The following is a 16,686-nucleotide window of genomic DNA, read 5'->3' on the forward strand; positions in this document are numbered from 1 at the left end:
GTAGTGAAGGACGCAAAGTAGTAGTAGTAATATACTTTATTCAGTAGCCAAGTACCATCAAATTACTTGCCATTTGTCTGCAATCATACCTGTAGCATGCTCACATTGATAGCCCAGGCAAAAATATTTAGCTAGATGTTTTCCTACTCCTCAAATGGGATCACAAATGGATAGTGATTTGATATCTGTTAGGGGTGTTTTGTAGGCTCCCTTCCAAATAACAAATCTGTATGCTATGTATCAATTTTATGCTACCAAAATCTGGTTGTCAAACATTGAAAAATTACCAGGGCCTCAAAGAAGTTTGAAACCTGCTTGTAAAAGGGAAGGGGTCCCCTTGAGACCCTTAGCCTTTGTGAATTATAAAAGAGTCAGTTGGGGAATAGGCAGTGGTTTATGGGTCCAGTGGCAACTCTCAAACAAACAAAGAACATTGTGGGGTTCCTTTAAGAAAAACTGGCTATATAAACAAAAACGTGCATTATTTTAAGCGATTATGGTGGTCTTCTGGCGCCAGCATGCCATCATCTCTTTGATGGCCTCCAATCATGGAGAGTCCCAATTGGTGACCTACATCATAAATATTTATCAAGGAGGTCAGATTGCAACCAACTACAATTTAAAGTTTTCTGAACTGATCTATTAATACATAGGTTAGTTCAGAAAATTAGTTAGTGGTCACAAAAATACTGGCCACAAATTGTGACCAGCATTTTGTGAGGAGTAAATAGCACATTAGAACCCAAGTTCAGTAATTGGTCGGTTGTATATCAGATTTAACTGTCCTGTCACTAATGTGTTTAACATAAAAAGTAAGAGATGGCTTCTATACTGGAAGCAGCTTTCACCTGCCAGGTATACACAAGGGAGGAGATATTTACCACAGTCATTGAAAACCCTCATGTCGTTGTTCTGCACTAGGAAAGTTGACTTACAAACTATGGTAAATTGGTTCTTTAGCACCGGTCTATAATTTGTTTATTATTTGTGTGCCATAAAGAATCTCGAGTACCCTAAATTTCACAGTGAGATGGATATATTTAAAACAAGAGAAAAAGAGAAACTTACTGGAAGAGGTCCTGCTCATGCAGAAGGTTATACCAGCCAGCATGAGAAGCATCTGGCACGTAGTTCAGATCTACATCCTTAGCTTGTTTAGATGAACTGAGCCTGAAGAGACTGGAGCAACGCAGGGCAATTTCTAGTGCATCCATCCAACATCGACCTATGCAAAAAATTGGTGTTATAGACATTACTCAGATTAAGGTTAGAAGATCTTCAAATCCAGTGAGCAGAAATGTGCAGAAACTCAAGATCTTTGTTAATCTCGCAGTAATTTGAAACAGGAAAGAATGGCAGTGAGGGGCATGTTCAATTATGTCATCAGACTTTGGTTAATAATGTGAAAGAGTGATAAAAATTGTAAGAATTTGGTTAATTCATTGAGGGAGGGGTAGAAGCCCTACTCAAGCAAGAACCACAATCCTTGTAAGGGTGAACCTCAAAAGTCATTAAATTAACCAGTAATTCAACCTCCGGTAGCTTGGCACACAGTAGTCAGGCTTAACTTAGAGGCACTGTGTAAAGTATTTATGCACCACACTAACAGTAATAAAGTGAACACACAACACTAGAAATATTTTTTAAAAACGTAGAAAATCAAAGTAAATTTCAATAAATATAATGATACCAGAGCAATACAACTCCAATCATAAGAACCGGAGAAATTCAATTTTAAAGTTTCAGGTAGATATATAGCGCCTAAAAGCACAAAATTTTACTCATGGACATCTGGTTGTGCTATATCAGGGGAATGAAATGCTTGGATTAATCTCAACCACTGGTGATTAATCCGCCTACATTCCAATCCATCGTTTTTCAACCACCATGCCACCTCAGTTTGGCTACAGCCATATAAAAATTAACTTTGACCCAGCTCCAATGGGAACAGTCGGGCCCAAACTGCCAGGCGAGGTCCTACCTGAACAAGAACCCAAGCAACCCAGGATTGGTTTTGTCCTTATTATGGGCGCATCAGCCAGGTATAGCTTGATTCTAGTGGCACAGTGAGCATGGGACCCAGGTCTGGAATTACCTGTCACACCTAGGGCATCAAAAAACAAAATAATGGATGACATTTTTGAATTAATCTCAGCCACTGGCGAATGCGCAGGACGCATCTAAATGCATTGTTTTTTGCTCAACATGCCACCTCAGCTTGGACCAAGTCATATGCAAATCATCCTTCTCCCTGCTCCGGTTGAACAGTCCAGCCTGTACTGCCAGGCAAGATCCTCCCTAAACTAGAACACAAGCAGCCCAGGACCAGTTTTCCCCTTATTATGGGCTCGTCAGCGAAGTATAGCTTTATTCCAGTGGCACAGTGTGCAGGGGTCCCATGTCTGGGCATACCTGTCACACTTAGGGCATCAAAAAACAAAGTGAAGGAAGGCATGCTTGAATTATTCTTAGCCACTTGCGATTGTTTGGGCCGCACCCCAATCATCATTTTTAGCCCACCATGCCACCTCGGTTTGGGCCCAGCAATATGCAAATCAGCCTTGAGTCTGCTACTGTAGAACAGTCCAACCCCCACTGTCAGGCCAAATCCTCCCTGAACCAGAACACAAGCATCCTAGGACCATGTTTGCCCTTATTATGAGCTCATCAGCGAGGTATATCTTGATTCCAGTGGACCAGTGAGCATGGGACCCATATCTGGGCATACCTGTCACACATAGGGCATAAAAAAACAAACCAATGGTTGGCATGCTGTATTTTAACTCAGGCACTGGCGAACGCTCGGGACCGCATCCCAATCCATCAATTTTCATCCACCATGCCACCTCAGTTTTGACCCTACCATATGGAAATCAGCCTTGACCCTGCTCCAATCCATCACCTTGCTGTTGTTGCAGTTGACGCCCAAGTATAGGTCCTGTGCTCCAGACAGATATGTATGGATATAAGACCTCCCCGTGCCAGGGGTATCCCCAGAGTGCCAGTTGTTTTATGCAGTTCTACAATGTGTGATATATCATCCTCTTCCAATGGCACTAGTGATGCTGATGAAATTGTGTTGATCACCCAATGTTTATATCGCACTCTATTATTTCAGGAACCATTTTAATGTGATTTTTGCAATGTAATTACTTAAAAGTCATTACACACTTATCTTCTAATGTTTTGCATGGATGTAATAAAACCTTTTAACCTTGTCTTAGCTTTGATAACATGTTAATAAAGTTGTTAAAAGACAAACTGGTACAATATGTTCAGCAGCAGCAGTGTGCTTGCGTGTACGTGCATGTATAAACACACCCACGTATATACATATATCCAAAACGTCAGCCTTTCAAGAGCTGTTATACATTAGATGGGTAACTAACACCTTGAAGGTTTATCATGTCTTTGGCATTTTTCATGGTGTTGCATGCACCACTTTCCAGAAGGCAGCTTCTCTGAAACCTATGGTACACCTAGGGCAGGCAGTGTCTGCTTTTAAAGAGATTACCCGTAGAGCTTCTATGAAAGAGGTGATAGAGTCTAAGCCTCATCATACAGTAGCTACTCTACTGGAGGCCCTGATGAACAGCCGGTGAAAAAGTCAGAAGTAGAAATATAGACTCAAGCTAGAAAATTGATTGCCAAGTAAGGATGCATTCATGCCAAAGCTACCAGCCCACCCTGCAGTATAGGCACTGCAGTAATTATAGCTTTCAAGCACATCTTAGAAGAATTGTTTGTGAGGTGATGGCGTGCACATCTAGTTACCCAACAATCATCAGTTCAAAAAAGTATTATTGATTTTTTTCTCATTCCAAATAATGGATAACATACAAAAAATAGTGCCACAGCTGTAAGGAGTAAAATCCCGGTAAATACTTCATAAGAATGAGAACTATAAGTTACAAAGTCATATATTATGATGACTAATAACCTAAATAAAAACATAGAACATAGAAGGGCTACTATAATACATAGAAACATAAAATATTATAGGCATTATAATACATTAGAGTTATTAATGTAAGAGTCTGGAGTATACCAAATGGTAGAGACAAGCATAGAAGAATCCTTATGGGTACATAATACTGAATAGTGGCCACATTGAAGAAAAGTTATCTGGGCCCACCAAACATTAACACATGATAAACGTGCATATTTCCAGTTTGAAGTGATTCATTTAATAGATGTAGATATATTCTACCAGGTCTTAAGGAGCAAGCACTCTAGCACTGAGTAATAGGTAATTGTTACGAAGTCAAAGGCAGGTAAGATTACTTCAAGTTTTATTGAGTACACCACCAAGGAAGTAACAGAACTGCTTCCCAGTTCCTCAGAACACTCTCCATCCCCACTGGAGGTAGAGATAGAATGTTGGGACAATCGGAGGACAATACCAAGGAGGCAGGAAGGAAGGGGGGGAAATAAAGGAGGAAGAGACCAATATATTACAACACATCTCCCTGGGCAGGAGGAAAAAACAAACACAGAAAGACAAGGAGATAGGTAGGAGGAAAAATCAAAGCTATTATAGTATTTGTGCCATGAAGGGCAACTGGTGTTCCTTGATGATCTACGAACTGGGTCAAAGTTAGTAGGTAAGGCTTTAACTACTCCTCCCTCCATTTAAGGATGGTTGCATTTGACCCCTCTGTCCATTCCCCACGTTTGTCCATTTTCCAGGTGGACAACATTTATTCCTACTCCTGTAATTTTGACGGTTTCGGAAAACCGCGAGTGACTTTTCCTTCTACCCAGTGGCAAGTCTATGCGAACCCATTCTCCTGGTTTGAATGAGACCGCCTTGACATTTTTGCTATAGTCATATCTCCTTTTGTATTTCTCTTGTTGGGTTTCAATATTTTTTGTGATGTCTGACCTGTCTATTTTGCACTCATATGTCTTATACAGCCACCCTGCTGTGAGGTTGGTATTGGGTTTTCTTCATTTTAGGGATATAAAAGGTCAAATACGTGTAACAGTGTTGGGTGCTGTTCTGTAGGCCCATATCATTTCTTGTAAGGCTTGTTTTGCAGCTACATGGTGGCTTCTGCTCTTTGTAGACATTCGTTGATGACCCTATTCATTCGTTCTACTAACCCATTCGCTCTGGGATAATACATTACAGTCTTAAAATGGATAATTCGTAGATCAGCAAGAAAGTTTTTCATTAAGTCTGATGGCAATTGGACCCCATTGTCTGTTACAATGGAATCAGGTATACCCTCTTCATAGAAGGTGTCTTTCAAAAATTGGATAAGAGTTTTGGTATCAATGAGGTTTACCCATTTGATTACCACCCACCTCGAGTGATAATCTATAAGAACCAGGATGAAACGTTCACTTGCTTGTCTGAGATTTAAAGGTCCAATAATGTCCAGCGCCAGTTTGGACCATGGACGGTTCGGAACTTGAACAGGCAGCAACTGAGGTTTTCTTACTGACAGTGTTTTGTCAGTTTTGGCACAGTCTATACAATTCTTGACAACATTTTCTACCATACTGTCCATACCCGACCACCAGTATTCTTCCCTTACTTTGCTTTTTGTCAAACTCCGTCCAAGGTGTCCTATGTGCGCTAGCCTAATAATTTTGTAGCTCATTCCTTCAGGGGGTACATTTTTTTTTCCTCGATAGATAGCATCGTCGATTACACTTAGTTCGAATCTCACTTCACAAAATGTATTAACAGGTTCCGATAACGTGTTCCTTTGGTCTGGCTAACCCTTTCTGATAAGTTCGTTTAGGGCTACAGCCGTACTGTCAAGTCTTTCATGGTTTTCCCATTCTTTTTTTTCCAACCCAGTTACTTCTAGTACTACTACATCATTTTCTTCTTCTTTGTGTTGCAGCCAATATTAAGGAGAGCACGAGACAGAAAATCAGCTATCACATTGTTTCTTCCCGGTACATATTCAACTTTGAAATTAAATCCTTCCAGTCCTATCATCCATTTAGCTATTCTGGGGTTCAATCTGGTGGAACCTTTGGTTGTAAATACATAGGTGAGAGGTTTGTGGTCAGTTTTAATAGTAAAAGGTATCCCCCACAAACATTTTTTTAAATGGTTAACAGCCCAAAAACAAGCCAACGCCTCTTTCTCAATTACTGAGTAGCATTGCTCGGCACCTTTTAATGATCTGGAGGCAAAGGCTATTACTTGTTCTGTGTTTCCCATCTTTTGAGTAAGACTGGCCCCCAACCCTTTATTGCTGGCATCTGTGCACAGATAGGTATTTTTGGTGGGCTCAAACCTACCTAGAAAAGGAGCTTTGGTAATGCACGTTTTAATTTCCAAAAATGCAGTTTGGCAGTTTTCATTCCATTCAAATGGTTGTTTGGCCTTGAGAAGGTTACGCAACGGCTCCACCTTGCTCGCATAGTTCTGAATGAATTTTGAATAATATTCTGATAGTCCTAAAAAGGATTTCAATTCCTCTACATTGGTGGGAGCAGCTGCTTCGAGGATAGCTTCAACCAGATTCATTTTGGATTTGATTCCTTAACCGGAAATAGTATGCCCTAGGTATTCTACTGACTTTACTCCTATTTGGCATTTATCCTTTTTTTAAGGTCAGACCCACTTGGCTCAACTTTTGGAATGTGTTCCTTAACCTGTCATTGTGCTCCTGAGTACCTCTGCCAAAAAATTAAGATGTCATCCTGAAAACAGTGTTCCCGGAATGTTTTTGAGCACATGCTGCATGATTCTTCGAAAAGCATCCACAGCTGATGCTAATCCAAAAGGCATTCGGAGATATTGGAATGCTCCTAAGGGTGTAATGAATGAGGTAAGGTGTCGGCAATCAGGATGTAACTCTACTTGGTGATATGCGGACAATAAATCGAGGACACTGAAATGACTGGCATCTTTAATGAGAGTGAGGACTTCATGTATTCTGGGTAGCGGGTGCCTATCTACCCAAATATTTTTATTCAGGTCCCTAAGATCAATGCAAAGTCTGACTTCCTTGCTGGCAGCTTTGGACATAATTACAATGGGAGATAACCATTGGGAACTTTCTATAGGTTCTATGCAGTCTATGTATCTCTTTATGTAGGGGTTCATGCATTAAATGTGGGATAGGCCTCACCTTATGGGCAATGGCTTTGGCTTTGTCTTTAAGTTTTATGCAATGCTGGAAATCTTTGAGTAGACCTAATTTATTGGTAAATACTTCAGGAAATTCTTCGCAGATAGCTTGGCCACAAACTGATCTATCTACTAAGAGAACTTGATCATAACTATTGGGATCAAGTTTCATACCTAGGTCTTTTTGATGCTTCCACCGAAGCAAATTGGATCCTTTTTTAGATACATAGATTTTGCCTACTGTGCTTCTACCCTTATATTCAATTGTCATAGTGGTCATACCTAACAGGGAAATGGGATCTCCTCCATATCCTCTGGGTTTAATGTCTGCTTCTGGGAGAGTGCTTAATTTGTTGGGAAACAACCCTTCAAACATCTTACTGTCTAGGAAGGTATACGGAGAGCATGAGTCGGCGAAGATTCTGACCAATTTATTGTCCAGTGTGACGGTGCATTCCGGAAAGTTGACCATGTTATCATTGTCTTCTACTTGGAACACCAACTTGGTCTCTACAGGTATGGGTTCTGCTTCTGTCAAAGAGACCTTCCTTGAATTGTTGTCATGGCGTACTCTGGCTAGGTGTCCTCTCCTTCCACATTTGTGGCACGTTACATTTCTCGCTGGACACGAAGGATTATTCGCTAAATGCACTGGGTTACCGCACCTATAACATTTAATTTTAGAATTAGTACTCATTGGGTTTTTCTGTTTCAATTCTTTTTCCTTTGACAATTCTTGTTTGTTAATGGTATTTACTTCATGACATTTGGACTCAGCGCTTACGTTTATTTCTTTTATACACTCTGCTGTGTGTTCAATGCTTAAAGCGATTTCTATAGCTTGTTTCAGATCAGGGTTGCCCGTTAATAATTTTTCTTGAATTTTGTGGTTGTTTGTGCATCTGACCAATTGGTCACTAATGAGGGATTCAGTTAACCCTTCAAACTCGCATGTGTTGAATAATTTTCTCACTTTTACCTTGAACTCTGGAAAAGAAGTAGTGCCTTTCCAGCACCACATTTACAGCTTTTCCAAAATGTTTCTCCAGTTTGTACATTGTAGCTAGGTAAACGTTAAAATCTCCTTCACTTCCTTCTTCAACCTCTGTGTCAGGACCTTCTAAGTTATTATATGTCTTTCGGACTTAAACTCCTAGATTATGCAGTAAGATGTGCTGCTTCCTGAAATTCGAAAATGTTTCTCCCCCTATCGCTATCCAGTATGATTCAAATATTACTCTCCAGTCCTCCCCTGATACAGTAGGATCTCCTTCTTCATTTAGAAAGGGCAGAGGCAATGCCATGTTTAGCGCAGGCATGGCGTATTAATATAAGCTGGTCTCCACTGAATATATTTCTTATGGATAAAACACTCCGAACTTTAAGAATAGCAGTGCCTATCACCTTGAAACACTTTTATAGCAAAATAGGCTGAATAGCATTAGCTGTGCCGATCAGCGTGCAATAGCATAGAGAACATCAGTGACGTTGACAGGCATTGTAAATTAGGCTGTGCCCATCAGCGTGTAATTTTAGGAAAGATGCCCAAATAATATTAGCTGTGCCTATCAGCGTGCAGCAATACCAACAACTTCACTGGTGTTGACAGGCAGTATAAGATAAACTGTGCCCATCAGCGTGCATAGGGACTGGAATAGAATAAATCTCTTGTCCTGAAAATCCTTCAGAGAATATGACAAAATTTGGGCAAAATAGATTGGCTGTGCCTATCAGCGTGCAGAATTTAAACAATTTCAATGGAGTTGACTGGCAGTATTGTATAAGCTGTGCCCATCCGCGTGCACCACAACAGAAACACAGCTCTTGTCAAAGAAATTACTTTAGGGAGTTTATGACAAAAGTGTGGATGAGAAACACAGCTATTTAAGTCAAGCTGAAAGAAAATGCTGACTGGAATACTAAGCTACACGGGCGCTCGTCAGATGCTAAGAGAGAGTTATAGGGTGACGGCAGGGAATGCCGATCCGACCACATAAAAATTCCACAAAGCGCTTCAGGCAAACTAGAGAAGGTAAAAAAATTTCCAGCAATGCGAGTCGACAAACTCCTCGTCACAAGGAATCTCCGCCTGAATGCACAGGAATCTCCACTCGTCAACGGCTAGCACCTCTCCTCGCTAGATGACAACAGCGCTCAGAATGAGTTCCACTAACAGTAATCACCGCCCACAGAGCAGCCGTGTTGACAATAACTGAAATCCTCCAGATGGACGCACTAGCACTCGAAAAGGAGATCGCTCACCTCAGGGAATAGTGACTGCTGAACAACCAGTCATATAGAGGCACCACGCACCCAGTAGAGCACTCACTCTGATAATATACGCATAGGCTGTTTCACAGTAATCCTCAGGAACCGGCACAGGCTGCTTGCAAACTTTGGCACCCAGGACACGGAACACAGAATGGTGAGAGTCCACAGCATTGACTTCACCACCATGATGTGCCCACTCAGCCAGCGCACACGTCATGAACTCCTCTTTACTTCTTCATGGAAACTGGATACCGCTGTGACAGGACATGGAGCATAGAATGGTGAGAGTCCAACGCAACGACTTCACCACAGCTATGTGCCCCACTCAGCCAGCACGACCGCCGTGAACTCCCCTCCACTTCTGTTTGAGGCCCATCGGGGAAGGGGGGGGAGGCAAAACACCGACCAGAGACTCAAAATTAGTTGTGATAAAGGCCGCTTTATTGGAAGCAGGTGCATTCTACACAATGAAAACCCTTGGCCTGCGCCGCACAAAACTAGGCCTCACTAAATATGTAATTTCCTGACACACCTCGCACCCCCTCCCCTAAACTGGTTCCCCCAATCCACAAAACAGTAACAATTAGCAAAACGTCAATTTGCCTCTCCACCTGGCTACACACTTTATTGTGCTTGACCTACCCCCGATAATCCAAACAGATCTCCTACACTTCCCACATATATTAGGAAAAACCGCCACTCGAGGGACGTGCTAACGGCTCTCGACCCCCCCCCAAGGACTCCTGCAATTTCGGGCACCCGTGCCCACCAATGCCTTGCTCCAGAGCCTCCAGCAAGTGTACCACATACAGATCCGCTCCGTGCGGACAGGTGTACCCCCTCTCCCCCCTGAAAATACACTGCCAAATACCCAATCTCCGGGTGCTTCATCCTGTCAAAATCGTCCTACTCCTCAAAACTTACCCTTCCCACTAAACTTCCTCCCTGCCCACTATGGCCGCTGGCCTCTTAACCCCCCTACCCCAATGCCCTTGACCTAAAATCCGACAGTTTACAAGACCAACGCCCACCTGCGTCGACTCCCTAACCAGGCCCTCACCTCGTATTTTTTTTTGCCGTATTTAAAACCACGCTACCCTATGCACGTTAACAGGCCGCGTCCGGCACACTCCCCCCCCATACCCCTTCAGACCAAGCCGGGATTAACTCGTGCCAGCGCCTACCCCTTCTCCCTGCCCATGACCACGAAACAACCTGCCACCCAAATCCACTCCCGATTCCGGCACTTTCACGTCGCCCCAACCCCCCACCCACACTGCCAACCGCTACGTCCCCCAGTCCCCCACCGACAACGAATCGTCACCCCGACAACACCCCCCCTCGCCCCCAAGTCAACCTGAACCCCTCCCCCCTGCTCCTGCTGACGCTACCACACCCGTGTCTCTCTGCCCCCTACCCCCACAAGTCCCCCCCTGTCCGGTCATAGCTCCGGCAGGCGTGCTTCCATGGCCACAGAGTCGAGCTCTGTACCGACGACTGACAGCACCGAACTTGGACCGTGCTTCCTCTCTGGCACCCTGGGCACCCCCAGGTAAACCTCAAGGCCCGTAAAACCGTCCAGCTCCACTGGCAGTCCGTCGAAACCCGGCCGTCCCACCAGAAAGAAGTCACCAGATAGTGCACCACCACCAGAGCCTGTCCGCCAGGAAACCCACTGCAAAAAGCACTGAATGTCGCACACAACGCACCCAAAATCGAACATCCCATGTGCAGCGCCGTCGCCCCCCACGCCAACCATGCAGCCCCCACGTCTCTGGCGGGCGTGGTTCCATGGCCCGGAGTTGAGCTCAACACCAAGCGAGGACAGCACCGTCTGGGACCGTACGTCTTCTCTGGCGCCAGGGGCACCCCCCGGCAAGCCACTAGGCCTGTAACCGACCAGCTGCCACTGGCAATCCGTCGAACCCGGCCGTCCCACCAGAAAGAAGTCATCCAGATCAGGTGTCACCGTGTCAGAGCCTGTCTGCCATGAAAAGCCCCACCGCAACCAAGAACTGCTCGCCCCCACGACGCACACGAAAGCGGGTTGCCCAGCAAGAAAGGCTAAATTTTAAGAATGCCAAGTACGTCTGAAAGGCAAGTAACGCTGGGGAAAAGACAGTCACATGTCCGGCCAGTGACAAATGGAAGCTTTAATATTAGTAATTAATATAGTGCGCTCCATTGAGTCGGTAATATCACAATTCAAGTATATGGTATAAAAGATTCTGAAGCAAACTCTAGAATTCTAAAAGCCCAGAAACAGGAATTCAGTCTGACACAATGAATCATTTGGACAGGGCTAAAGGCCTGACACAGAGCCTTTCTCAGTGTTTAGCTTGCCAGGTGCCTAAGAATGCAGAAGCGCTGTGTGATTGTTGAATCCACCTACAATATCTATTGCATCCTCTACTGCACACTACACAAAGGGCATTCTATTGAAGAGTTCTTGCAGTCTATAGATCGACCGTGACCTAGCACTAAAATTGCCAAAAGGTACAGAGAGGACCTAAAATAATCATTATGAAATTAATATACACGTATTGTTTAAGTAATTATCATACAAAGCCAACCCCTGAAGCTATGGCCAGCAGACAGCCCATTCCCTGGGCGCCTCAAAGCAGCCTTCTTGCGCTGAGGTTTGCCCCCAACACAACATGCCCCTAGGCTTAGGACTCCTCCATTGCTAAATACTTCCAACTCTCAGAACAGAGTTTTAAATTCGCTCAAGCAGCATCACCTGTACTTATGTTAAAGAAATCTACCTGTTACCCATACATGCGTGGATATTGCATCTTAAAATTGACAAGGGGGTTGGGATCAAAACCATGTGGTTTAGCAAACAGAGCACAAGAGTCCCACACAACCAGGAATGATAAACTCACTTTCTTATGATTTACCCACAGTTCCGCACCATGCCACTCAATTCCAGGCCACATAATTCTAATCCATGCCCTATAATTCCACATCACAAAACAGAATATTCCACACCACGCCAAAGAATTCCACTCCCAACCTCCTAATTACACGCCACCAATGGCATTGCACATCCTACAATTCGTCTCCACACTATCCACTACACACTCTAAACTACTCTCTACTAATCTACACTACTCACTAACTACTATTGCCTGCAACTCAATCCCACTCTACTCTATTCAAGTATACCTCCAATACTAAACTAGTCACTCTCTACTAACTGTCAATCACTGCTAATACTCTCTACTACTCTCTAATGGCCACCTATAGCCCCTGGGCCATGCTTTGTCCCCGAATTCGCCCCGTCAAAGCGGTACCCCACCAACAGAGTACGGAAGAGCTGCGAGCTGCCCAGAATGCCATAAAACCCCGTCACCCGAGATCGGAACTGTCCGGAACCCGCCCGCTGCACAGGTCCCCTGGAACACACCGAGAGCTACCAGTACAATATGCTGGCCTCCGTACCCGCACAAGTGCCACGTCTGCCCACGGAAATCCCGTCCCCGCATTCGAGTGCCCGTCCTGCAGTGCCATATCCCACCTCTCCTCACTGCTTGCCCGCTCCCGCAACCTGCACCCCAGACCCCTTTGTGCCCGCACGCACCGCTTGCCATCTCTCGCCAATGATTCGCCAACGGATGTCACTGTCACCTCATGTACAGAACGGCGCCACACACTTCGTTCCTACGTACCGCCCACCCAACATGCCACTGTCCCCTGTAACTCACCGCTTGCCACCATATGCCCGTGGCCTGCCCACGATCACCTTGTGTCTCATACGCTGCAACGGCGCATTACAAGTCAACCCTTCATTCTGCCCCCGCCTCATGCCACTTTACCAGAAACACACCGCTCGCCACCTCCTGCACGTCGTTTGCCCACGATTGTCACTGTCGCCCCCCCTGTCTCAAAACGCTGCCTTACCATTCGCTCCTCCGTACTGCCCCCCGTATCATACCACTCATCTCCCGTAACGCACCGCTCGCCGTCTCCTTCATGCCGTCTGCCCACAAGAGTCACTTTAGCCCCCCAGTTGCCCCACAATACATTCCTATGTTCTGTCCCCCCCGCATCCTCCCACCCCTCCCCTGCATGCACCGCCTGCCGTCTCCTGCCCGATGTTTGCCCACAAGTGTCACTTTCACCTCAAGGATTGAAACGCTGCCATACAATTCACCTTTACCCTGCCTGAACAGAAAACGGTGCCTCCTAATCCGCCCCTCTGTACTACCCCCGTATCACCCCCTCCTGAATGTTAGTCTCCCACGATTTTCACTCCGCCTCATGAACAGAAACGGTGCCTCACAATCCTCACCTCTGTACTACCCCCCTGTATCACCACCTCATGCATGTTGTTCGCCCACGATTTCCACTCCGCCTCATGAACAGAAAACGGTGCCTCACAATCCGCACCTCTTTGCTACCCCCCGTATCACCACCTCTTGCATTGCTATACACCTCCTGTACTAGAACGTACCTTATGCCAACGTTCCCCTGTACTAACCCCCGTATCAAGTCCATTCTCATCAAGAAAAGCTCAAACACCCTTGGTCAAAGTTTGCGCCATCACAATGCAATAAATAAGTCCATAATAAAATGCAATAAATAAGTCCATAATTCTCCACGTATCCAAGCCCCGGCGGCCGTACCGACCCTTCGGGTGGGGGTGGCGGGGGCGCACCTCCCTTTCTCGTCGCGCTTTCAAGACTGGTCCCTCGTGGGAGCGCGACCGCCCACACCAGGCAGTGCCGGCCCATCCTCTCGGCCGCGTGGAGCCGCATGCTGCTCTCCCGAGCGCCTACTTCTGCGTCCCAGCCCAGCACCAGGGATGGGGTCCAGCATGCCGGGAAAACAAACCTCCCCTCCCCCCCAGAATGCCCCCCCCTCGCCGCAAACCCCTTCCACCCAGACCCTGCCCCCCCCCCCGCTGGACACCGCCTCCCCCCGACACTCGAAGCTCCCCCCCGGCCGACCAGCCGCCCCCCCACACCCTTCTCCCTCCCCAAATCGAACCCCCATCGCACACTCGCCGCAAAACCGCTCCCCCCCGCCCCACCCTCTCCCCAAGGCACTCGACCTCTGCCATCCCTTGGTGCCACCCCCCCACCCCTGCGAGGCCCCACCCAGCTCACCTCCGCCCGGGGACCCCACCAACCCTCCTTTCCGTTCCGCCTCCTCCAGAACTAGGGAAGTCCCCCACCCCTGCCCTCCCCACGCCAAGCCCCACCACACCATCCGCATCTTCCAACCCCGCCCTCCCGTCCGTGAGCCCCCCCACCGCGGGGCCTCCCCGGCCCCCTCCCGCCCCGTAATGTCAAGGAAGTTCAGCCGCCTCTGCCACCACACGTTCGCCCCCCACACCCTTGCCCGCATCCCGGCCGTGGCCCGACCGCGCCGCCCTCCAACCAGGCCCAGCGCTGCCCCCACCACCTACCTATGTCACGCACTCGTCAACGCTACCACCAAACCGGCCGCCGCGGCGTTGCCAGCAGCGCGCCGCAGCGGCCCTACCACCACGTCGGGCCGCACCAGTCCGGCAGGCCCACCTCGTCCAAGCCCTGCGGTGCCTCGATGCGTGCCGCTCCTTGCTCCACCGATCACTGCTACTCCCGGCCCCAATACAGACACCCCCAAACACCCCCCCCCGCCGACAACCACCGCACCCGGGCCCAAAATAATTTTGTGTGACACCAAAACGAAATGGAGGCCTGCAAACAAGAAATGGCCGGCTTTAGGGGGCACCAGCTCAAAAGCAGCCCAAAAATGCCCGCCCCCAGCCCAAGGCTACCAACCCACTAAAAACCAGCCCACGGACGGTGCTGGCACTACCCCCCCATCCCCGGCCCCAAAACCCCCCGGGTGGGGCAGGCCTCCCGCTGGTCGGCCGCCCTCCCCAAAGCCCTATTGGGAACTGGACACCGCTGTGAACAGCTAGGGATGGTGGTGTAGCTGCCCCCACGCAGCGCTCGTCACCAGTGTTACGAAGTCAAAGGCAGGTAAGATTACTTCAAGTTTTATTGAGTACACCACCAAGGCAGTAACAGAACTGCTTCTCAGTCCCTCAGAACACTCTCCACAACCTCACTGGAAGCAGAGATGGAATGTTGGGACAATCGGAGGCAGGAAGGAAGGGGGGAAGGAGGCAGGAAGGAAGGGGGGAATTAAAGGAGGAAGAGACCAATAGATTACAACAGTAATGTATATCAAGGGTGTGTGACTGGTATTCTGATCACAAACCAAGCTGGGGTGGTAACCCGTTCGCAAAAGTGAAGGGGTCCAGTTTGTACCCTTTCCCTACGTGAATGTTGATAATTGTTTCAACTAGAGTAGGAGGTAGTCTAAGGGACCACTACTAACTGTCTCCGAAAACTTTTTTCCAAACACAGTCCTGTTTCCTAGAAGGAAAACGGGTTGTATTACAAAAAACGTTTTCTTTATTTAAACACAATCACAGACATGGTGATCTGCTGACTCTTGAAGGCCACCATCAGGGCGATTGTTTCCACTACGAATGAAGAAGGTGGGATTGCAATCTACTGCAATTCACAATTCTATGAACTGACATAATAGCTCATAGGTCAGTCCACGAATGTCCACATCGGTTGCAAAAATACTGGTCCCAAATTGCAACCGTTGTTTGCGACTAGTGTAATACCCAGCCACGGCCCATGCAGGTAAGAGCGGTGGGGCCAGGTGGGGAGATTTCGAAAGACGTCGAGGGAAAATTAATTATTTATTTAATTTTCCCTCAGTATCGTTTGTCGAATCCAATTCCCTCGCCCCGGCCTCACCACTCTTACCTGCACGAGCTGCTCCTGGTAATACTACATGCGACCTGAGCTTGATCATTTGAATAAAGCCTTGAAGTATTGCATGGGGCTGTTTGCAGCCCACCTTTCACACATATATATTACCTACTCGCAAATTGAACCAAATACCATTAACCAGCCGTTTCCAAGGTGCAATTGAATTCGATATGAATTTCTAAACCCATTTTCCAAATTGCAAAATCAGGTGAGCACAGCAGAATTTATTATCAGTCGTAAACTCTGGGATGCAGGGTTTGGGACTGCTAAACCATTTTGTTTCAGGGACAATGTCTCACTGGCACAAACCACATTAAAATCCAAACTACTGAAGCAATCCAGAGGATTGAAAGCAGCTTTCATATGCTGCCGTTCCTTAAGGCCCGCTCAAAAGGAGTACTTTCAAAGCTTTATTATAAAAGGCAACATTTGTTAGACTTGGGCAAACCAATGGAAGATAATTCTTTTAGATCTAATACTCCGTAGACCATCAGTAGTATAGGGCTGGGATGCATCTACCACAAAAGCATT

The 16,686-nt window shown here is 46.6% G+C and overlaps 1 protein-coding gene across 2 annotated transcripts in view; it reads right to left on the bottom strand.

The window, feature by feature from the left end:
- Positions 1–16,686, bottom strand: part of OSBPL5 (oxysterol binding protein like 5) — an 841,363-nt gene that overhangs the window by 300,822 nt on the left and 523,855 nt on the right. For both annotated transcript variants that reach the window (XM_086957869.1, XM_086957868.1), the window contains exon 8: positions 1,069–1,225. In XM_086957869.1, coding sequence (XP_086813995.1) covers positions 1,069–1,225 — 157 coding nt within the window. The remainder of the gene's footprint in view (positions 1–1,068; positions 1,226–16,686) is intronic.

Source organism: Lissotriton vulgaris, chromosome 2_1 (genome assembly GCF_964263255.1).
Source record: "Lissotriton vulgaris chromosome 2_1, aLisVul1.2, whole genome shotgun sequence".
Taxonomy (NCBI): Eukaryota; Metazoa; Chordata; class Amphibia; order Caudata; family Salamandridae; genus Lissotriton; species Lissotriton vulgaris.